General features: G+C 37.9%; 1 protein-coding gene across 1 annotated transcript; it reads right to left on the bottom strand.

The window, feature by feature from the left end:
* Positions 1–650: 650 nt before the first annotated feature.
* On the bottom strand, positions 651–1613 carry LOC133061367 (olfactory receptor 2T29-like). Its single transcript, XM_061149377.1, has one exon. It carries the CDS (start codon positions 1611–1613, stop codon positions 651–653), a length of 963 nt encoding a protein of 320 aa, XP_061005360.1.
* Between the last annotated feature and the right edge of the window lie 8262 nt (positions 1614–9875).

Below are 9875 nucleotides of genomic sequence, written 5' to 3'. Positions count from 1 at the left end.
TACCTTCAGAATTGGATCATGAGGAACAAACTAGTCCAAAATAAAGGCAGGCAGAAGATATGTAGCAGTCATGATTAGCTATGATAGAATAAATGTGATTTCTAAGATTTGTCACACAGCCACCAAACAGAAACTATGGACTAAAAAAGGAAGAAATGTCTGATAACTTAGCCTTTATTTTGAAGTAATTTCAAATATATTCTGGTACCAAGGATAATAATAGTACAATGAACACATATAAAGCTTAGCTACATTTACCTGTTAACATTCTTTTGCCTCATCACCTTTTTCTGTCCATCTCTTTCCCATTAGTTGCACAAATTATGATATTTTACTCTAAATAATTTAGTTATGTATTTCCTAAGTATATGAATACTATCCCACAGCATCACTGTACACTTATCAACTTCATATAAGTGAAATATGGATTCAGTATAATTGTAAAGATAATTTTTACAAGAAGAGTAAAGTTAAAGATAAATTTTACAAGAAGTATAAAAATGAGCTTTCCAGTACATGGAAACAGTTCTTTCAAAGGGATGAATATAGGATGACACATCATGGTAGGACAATCCAAAGAATGACTTAGGCAAAAGACTGTATATTTCTGATAAGTAAACTGAAGAATAAACCATTAGCATAAAAAAGTCTTATTTCATAGTTCTCTGAAAGGCAGATTCCACATTCAACAAGTTCTTTAGAGCCCCTGTGACATCCTTATTCCTAAGACTATAGATTAAAGGGTTTAGAACAGGAGTGAGTATGGTGTAAAAGATAGATACAGCCATGTCCCTCTCAGAGGTGTGGTAGGAGCTGGGGAACATATAGCTGTAGGTTGAAGTTCCATAGAAGAGGATGACCACAGTCATGTGGGAAGAACAAGTCATAAAAGCCTTTTTCCTGCCCTCTGCTGAATTCATCCTGTGGATGGTGAGGAGGATGAATGAATAAGAGCTTGAAATGACTGTCACAGGGATGAGGAGCATGAGGACACAGCACAGGTACATGAGTGTCTCATAGAGGGAAGTGTCTGAGCAGGAGAGCTTCATTACAGCAGGGACCTCACAGAAGAAGTGATGGATCTCCCGGGATCTGCAGAAGGGAAAGGTCATGGTGATGGGTGTGAGCATAAAGCCATCCACTGATCCCAGGAACCAGCAGCCAGACACCAGGAGGAGCCACACCTTATGGCTCATGAGGGTAGAATAGTGGAGTGGATGACAGATGGCCACATAGCGATCATAGGCCATGGCAGCCAGAAGGAAATATTCTGAACCTCCTACTGTTAGATAGAGGAACATCTGCATTCCACATTCAGGGGCTGAGATCTTATTCATACCCATGACCTGGTCCATGAGCATCTTGGGAACAATTACAGAAATGTATATCATGTCCATGAGAGACAATTGGCTGATGAAAAAGTACATGGGAGTGTGGAGGTGGGCATCAGAATATATCAGAAGGATCAGCATGATATTCCCTGACAGGGCCACCAGGAAAATCACAAAAATGACTACACAAAGAAGAATTGGGTACTTGGATTGACTGAAGAGTCCCATGAGGATGAGATCCAACTGTCCAGTGTAGTTGGCCACCCAGGTGGAGTTGTCCATGAGATTTCACCTAGACCACCAAGGAGAGCTTTGTGATTAATAGATTATTCATGGGATATGACCACCTGAAATGAATATTTAGTGAGCTTGTGGGGTATGCATGTGTTCATGTGTGTGCATGCTCAGAAACTCAGTTGTTCTAATTATGAAGAAATGTCACAGGGCTGTAGATTTCAGGATTAATAATTGCTTGCAATTTAGTTGAAATCTGAGATTCCACAACTTTTGCTTAAGGAGTTGGTTACTCATAGTAAACCTATAGTGTTTTGCTACAGAAGTCAGAATTGGATCAGTCTATTTTAAGGAACCAACAAATCTTATGAAGTCTTTGAATGTATTCCACATGAGAAAGAATTAGAAAATAACTGAAATGTAATTTGGGGAAAATCTATACCAAATGTCTGAACTCCCTTTGCCTATAGGTTCTGGCCTTGCTGTGAGGCTCTGTGATTATGTGGAGGGAGCCATGCATCCACAGGAGAAGATTGGGGTCCTCACAAATGGCCAAATCTTTAGTTATCCTGAGGGCACTGAGTGAGGAGCCCAGATTCTGAGGCAGGACTATGGCTGCTAGTTCACATTATCCTCTACCCACCATTCCTCTGTCCACAGTACATAAAAATAATACAATTTGGTCTCTGATATGGTTAGGATTAAATGAGGTAAATGAGATAAACTAATTAAATTGCTTAGAATATTACCAGTTACAGATGAATAAGCATGTATATTGTTAAAGTATTAATATCTAGAGTTATGACAGCAAATTCTGTATAAAAGATGGCTATTATTTAATAGTATTTTTCTATTATTTGAGATGCATTATTTCAGTTTGCTAGTTTTAGCATCTATTTACACATATAAGAATTTGATTATTTCTGTGGTTCTGAAATAATATAATACATAGATTTGTGTGATGTACATATATACACATGAATGTACCTGTATGTATAATCTCAGACTTTTTGTAAATACATACAAACACTAGAAAATATATATTTATATAAATATGTAAATGCAAATAAACATATAATATATATTTCTTATTTTAATTTTGCTATGCAAAGCTTTATGGAAAAATCCCGTCTCAGTTCTGTCTAGTACATGCTTCCCCAACACAATGTCCTTAAAGTTCATGCCATTTGTTCTAAATCTCAGTGAGAACTAGCATTTAGATGATAACTGCCATTTACAAGACAAAGCTTTAGTTGTTTCATGATATCATCTATCTGCTTTACTGTCAATGGTGATCAATTTTTCATGGAAACAGAGATGCAGAAAGGAAATGTGAAAAACAGGAATCTTTGGCTCCAATTAAAGGTTCCGTCCTCTATCTTTCTGTTCACAGCCTACAACTATCTTGGAGGATGAAGACAGATCAAAGAAAAATTAAACTTGGTTACACTTAAGGAGGTCACAGTCTATTCAGGGAAACATATCATATAAAATGTGATTTTAAGTAGAATTTTAAAAGAGATAAAAACTAAATAAGAAAGAGTGATAAAAGAATATTATGTCTAGCCTTGCTGAAGGGAATCACAAAACCCAGACATATATCTACATCTTCTCTTATGGAGATTAAAATTTTGCAACTTTTCAATTTGTTACATGTTAAATGTTAAAATATATGTTATTACAAATCAGAAGGAAATGTTGGCTCCTCTTTCTAGGAAGACTTTACATTTCAGGAAGAATTGCCAAATTTCATATATATTTTATATTCTTTTGTTTTCAATTCATCTTTTAAAATTTTTAATTGGAGGATAATTGCTCCATAGTACTGGTCTTTCTTCTGCACACAACAATGTGAGTCAGTCACAAGTATACACCCCGTAACTCTGGAACCTCCTTCCCATCCCCCCATCTCAACTCTCTGGGTTGTTTTAATAGCAGATTAAACTCTTGTAATAATCCCAGAGACTAATGACAACATTTGACTTATAAACAATCCCAAATTCTGGGATGCTAAAGAAGTAGACAGCACTGAAAAGGAATTTGATGCCTTAATATGAACAATAAATTTGGGGAAAATTCCATTAAAAATATAGTATTTCTGTCAAATTCCACTTGCACTGGCAGATGAAAGCTGAGATCTACGTAAAATGTAAAACAGTCCAATAAACTAAAGAAACACCTGTGACTGAGTCGCTACTTGCGGTCAAAGTGAAGCAAGGACCAATGTAGTGACTAGCAAATGTGAAGACCTCAAATCTGTTTACTGAATAAATGATGGGTGAGAAGAAGGGTGAGTAGGATTCACTGGTCAAATCTTTGTTGCACTTTGATAAATGGGAGCCACTGTGATCAAGCCACATTGAAGAGCCCATGTAGGACTCCAGACAAACAAGGCAATACAGTCTGGACAACACCAAGCAACTGGCCTCACTGATTGCTCTTACTGTTTTCTATCCAATTGCTTGAGTTTAATGTAATTTGGAAAAGTAAATATTTGACTTGGAAAATTATTAAGAGTAGGAGTAGAATAATATCAAATCTTATATGAAGTTGACAGCATCTTAGCCATAGTTCTATTGTTTTACCATACTTTTCTCCCCAAGAGCCTATGAGGTACTTATTAATTCACCTTAATTTCTCCTTTTATAGCTTAAATGATTCAGGTTCCTACAGCATTGGCCTATCATCATACCATCCCCCTGAGGGAACTTGTGTCTCAGCTCTTGTATCAGGACTCAGAGCTTGTAATGCTGCCTACGTTCTCTAGGTCATAGTCTTGTCTTTACAGTCTACCATTTGGTTACTAGCCATGCATTGTCATTTCATCCAGGAAACATAAATAAGATTGAGACATTCATTTTAATGTTATAACTTCCAGTATTAATCTTTATTCAATGTAAAACTACTCCTTTTTCTTTTGTAAAATTTCCATCTCAAGGAAACAAGCTCATCATACAATAATAAAGGAGGAATATATATTCTTTTGTCCCTAAATAGTTGGAAATCAAAACCCATTTTTAATATGTTTCAGTAAATACTGTTACATAAAAGATTATGGAAAAGGAAATACTATCTTTCCATAAAAACAAATAATAAGGGAAAGATAAGGAAACGTAGTCTAGAATTAACAGAATGTGAAAGAAGCAGAATGAATCAAAACCAGTGATTACCCTTTTGATTCCGCAGTCCTGTTTTGCTATCTGACTGACCTCAACACCAGATGATGCCTAAAGTCTCATCAAGATGGACTGATGGAAAATGTCCACAGTTAACCGTATAAAGAGAAACAGGAGTGTGATATCGTCCCTGTTATATTATGTCCATTGGGGGAATGGATGATGCTTTCTATTGATAAATTCCCTCTGGGATCTTCAAGAAGAATACAATTAAGACAGATAAAAAAAGTTACTAGATATCTCTGTTGTACTTTTCTGGTTTCCTTCTCAAGTGTTTTAAAATTTTTTCCCATTTGTTTTTAAACTAAAAATCTCAAAAATATTAACAATAATCTCAAATTTTGCCATAATTGATAACATCTTATTTATGACAAAAATGATATTTTATATATGGCCTTAGTCTTTCTACAAATTGTTTTCCTTATGTATATTTATATATCTTTATTATTTGTTCAAGAATATTTTGTGAGGTTTTGATGCTTCTCTTATCTTTCAAAGATACAGATTCTGAAATTCTTAGACTAATTTATGGATCAAAGACTGCACCACTAATCAGTACTGTGGTTAAGACTAAAATTGCGATGATCTCCCTTTACATTTTCATTTGGATCATTCTTCAGCAGGTAACTAATTGTATTCTTTTTTGTTTTGTTTTGTTTACTCGATTGTAATCTCTATTGCTTTAATGTTGAATTGCATTTTAGATATTTGGTCTTAATTTAATGTATACAAGTTAATCATAAAAATATTAAAAAACACAACTTGTTAAAATAAAAATTTAAAAATCAGTCATAGTGTACTCTTCCAGATAAAAGTTATTCCTTAATGGTTATATCTTCCTTTCAGACTATAGATATTTAAGAAATGTATACCATGTATTAGGCTTCCCAGGTGGCTCTAGTGGTAAAGAACCAGCCTGCTAATGAAGAAAATGTAAGAGATGTGGGATCGATCCTTGGGTCTGGAAGATCCCCTGGAGGAGGGCATGGCAACCTACTCCAGTATTCTTGCTTGAAGAATCCCATAGACGGAGGAGCCCGGTCGGCTACAGTCCATAGGGTAGCAAAGAGTTGGACATGACTGAAGTGGCTGAGTGCACACACACACCTACCATGTACCAAGCAGTTAGGATAAACCAAGAAATAAGATAAGAGTGACTCTATCCTCACTGCACTTGCAACCAAATTCTTCTGAACATTTTTCTGTATGTGTCCTCAAATTATAATAATTATTTTCCCATGGTATCTTTTCTGCATGGTATACTTTGTCCAGACAGTGACTTTTGTTCGAAGGCCCACACCTTGGGGGCTGGGGCCTCCTGTGCCCTCCAAAGTTTGAGCTTGCAGATGGTTTGTCCTAACCCTTTTATCACCTGGATTTTCTTAAGACTCTGAAGAGTGCAAGCCCTGGGAGGTACTGAACAGTGGGAAGAAGGAAGAAGTTGCATCATTTTCTTGCTTTTGGAGATGATCTCTGGCAGCTTCAGCAGCTACTTTCAAGTAATGACCATTGGGGAGCTACGGCATACAGAACCCCAAGAGTAGTTTCAGTGGTGTTGGAAAGGATGCAAATGTCTGGTTTTCACCAGAAGAGGATACTGCCAGTAACCACAGATTGCAGCATCTTTATCAGATCAGCTTGGGGGCACTTGGAGTCCAAGTCTGTTGAGGACTCCTGAGGGTGAAGACTCTTTTCTGCTTCCCCAGCCTTCATGACAGCCCTTCGTCAACGTTCTGTCAATTTCCCTGTATCAGATCTCTTTGGTTTGAAGTTTGTAAAATATTTGTATGTTACTGGACACAACAATGTAGTTAATGTCTTATCAAATTAATTATACTTCAATTACAATCCCCAATATTGAATAATTATGTTGAATTCACATTTATAAACTAAAAGTTGTGTGAAGTAAAAGTGGAAAGTACTCCTTGAATGTAATTTTTTCTAAGTTAAATTACAACAGCATTTAAATGTTTCAAGTTTCTTCATGCACAACACTAAATTTCTTTCCAAAAACTTACTCAAATTGTGCTGTTTTAAATGCATGCAAACTCATACTGCTAGCCATATGACAGGTCATAATTAGAGAGACAAGGAGCAAGCCCTTAGTCTGAAAAGATCAAGCTCCTTTTAGGACAAGGAGAACAACTTTATTCAGAAAGCCAGCAGACCAAGAGCCCAGTGGACTAGTGTCCCAAAGACTCATCTTACTAGAGTTAAAATTCAGAATTCTTTTAAATTTAAAAAGGGGGCAGTATGGCTCGTTGTTGCAAAATACTTCATCCTAAATTTCTTTGCTCTTGCAACTGCTCAAGTAGGTCTGGTCAAAATGTTCTATAGATCTCCAACAAGTCCATTGTTATTTTTTGTTCTTGCAACTTTTCATCTCTATATGAATGGGAAAGTGTTTTACATTAAAGGATAATACCAGGAGGCAGAGCATTGAGATATTCCCTTATGAAAGCACAGGGCCACCATGATTAAGCACAAGCAACAGAGCGCAGAGATAAAGAAATAGATCCAGTGTGGAGTCAGGTTTGTTCTTTGTAACAATTTCCAACTGTCATTGTCCATTCCAAAGAATAGCAAGGAGAGATAAGAAAGCCTTCCTCAGTGATTAGTGCACAGAAATAGAGGAAAACAATAGAATGGGAAAGACTAGAGATCTCTACAAGAAAATTAGAGATACCAAGAGAACATCTCATGCAAAGATGGGCTCAATAAAAGATAGAAATTGTATGCACCTAACAGAAGCAGAAGATATTAAGAAGAGGTGGCAAGAATACACAGAAGAACTATACAAAAAAGATCTTCATGACCCAGATAATCATGATGGTATGATCGCTCACCTAGAGCCAGACGTCTGGAATGTGAAGTCAAGTGGGCCTTAGGAAGAAACACTATGAACAAAGCCAGCAGAGGTGATGGAATTCCAGTTGAGCTGTTTCAAATCCTAAAAGATGATGCTGTGAAAATGCTGTATTCAATATGCCAGCAAACTGGGAAAAGTCAGCAGTGGCCACAGGACTGGAAAAGGTCAGTTTTCATTCCAATCCCAAAGAAAGGCAATGCCAAAGAGTGCTCAAACTACTGCACAATTGCACTCATCTCACACACTGGTAAAGTAGTGCTCAAAATTCTCTAAGCCAGGCTTCAGTAGTACATGAACTCTGAAATTCCAGATGTTCAAGCTGGTTTTAGAAAAGGCAGAGGAACCAGATATCAAATTGCCAACATCCACTGGATCATTGAAAAGGCAAGAGAGTTCCAGAAAAACTTATGCTTTATTGACTATGCAAAGTCTTTGACTGTGTGGATCACAACAAACTTGAGAAATTCTGAAAGAGATGGGAATACCAGACCACTTGACCTGCCTCTTGAGAAACCTGTATGCAGGTCAGGAAGCAATAGTTACACCTGCACATGGAACAATAGACTGGTTCCAAATAGGGAAAGGAGTACATCAAGACTGTATACTGTCACTCTGCTTATTTAACCTTTATACAGAGCATATCATGAGAAATGCTGGGTTAGAAGGAGCACAAGCTGGAATCAAGTTTGCCGGGAGAAGCATCAATAACCTCAGATATGCAGATGACACCACACTTATGGCAGAAAGTGAAGAACTCAAGAGCCTCTTGATGAAAGTGAAAGAGGAGAGTGAAAAAGTTGGCTTAAAACTCAACATTCAGAAAACAAGTATCATGGCATCTGGTTCCATCACTTCATGGCAAATAGATGGGGAAACGTGTGGAAAGTGTGACAGACCTTATTTTCTGGGCTCCAAAATCACTACAGATGGTGACTGCAACCATGAAATTAAAGGATCCTTACTCCTTGGAAGGAAAGTTATGACCAACCTAGACATCATATTAAAAAGCAGAGAAATTACTTTGTCAACAAAGGTCCGTCTAATCAAGGTTATGGTTTTTCCGGTGGTCATGTATGGATGTGAGAGTTGGACTATAAAGAAAGCTGAGCACTGAAGAATTGATGCTTTTGAACTGTGGTATTGGAGAAGACTCTTGAGAGACCCTTGGACTGCAAAGAGATCCAACCAGTCCATCCTAAAGGAGATCAGTCCTGGGTGTTCATTGGAGGGACTGATGTTGAAGGTGAAACTCCAATACTTTGGCCACCTGATGCAAAGAGTTGACTCATTTGAAAAGACCCTGATGCTGGGAAAGATTGAGAGCAGGAGGAGAAGGGGACAACAGAGGATGAGATGGTTGGATGGCATCATTGACTCATTGGACATGGGTTTGGGTGAACTCCGGGAGTTGCTGATGGACAGTGAGGCCTGGCATGCTGCGGTTCATGAGGTCACAGAGTCAGACACGACTGAGCGACTGAACTGAACTGAAATGCATTATCTAATTTTTGCAATTTTCTCCTGATACCTGAGGTTTTTTTTTGCTGAATAAAGGTTATATTTACCATACTAGCATTTTCAGAGGCCACAGGATCTGTTGTAGGCCTGATAAATCCTTTCTCAAAATTCAGAGGATTCTTTCTTTATTTTTTTTGTTGAATTTCTTGAATTTGGTTCAAATTACTTTGCTACTCATAAAGGTAGAGAAAAGTGAAAGTAGCTCAGTTGTGTCCAACTCTTTGCCATCCCCATGGACTATAGAGTCCATGAAATTCTCCAGGCCAGAATACTGGAGTTGGTAGCCTTTCTCTTCTCTAGGGGTTCTTCCCAAACTCAGATCTCCCACATTGCAGGTGGGTTCTTCACCTGCTGAGCCACCAGGGAAGCCCAAGAATACTGGAGTGGGTAGCCTATCCCTTCTCCAGCAGATCTTGCTGACCCAGGAATGGAACTGGGGTCTCTTGCACTGGTGGATTCTTTACAATTGAGCTATCAGGGAAGCCCATAGCATGTAGGCCCACTATGGAATAATGGAGTAAGGGAAATTGCTTTGCCCCAGGAGTGGATCCTGGTCCAAATTGGATGTCCTATTGGATCTTAGATGATGATTTCAGCCCAGGTCTCTGTGTCTCCCAGTTAGAAGATCACATAGTTCAAAGGTAATGGGTCATCCATAAAACTCCAGCCTGGTGGGTATTTGCATTTAGGCCCCCTATGGAATAATGCAGTAAGGGGAATTGTTTTGTCCCAGGAGTGGATCCTGGT

The sequence above is a fragment of the Dama dama genome, chromosome 9 (genome assembly GCF_033118175.1).
Source record: "Dama dama isolate Ldn47 chromosome 9, ASM3311817v1, whole genome shotgun sequence".
Taxonomy (NCBI): Eukaryota; Metazoa; Chordata; class Mammalia; order Artiodactyla; family Cervidae; genus Dama; species Dama dama.
This window is presented reverse-complemented; position numbering and strand designations above follow the sequence as displayed.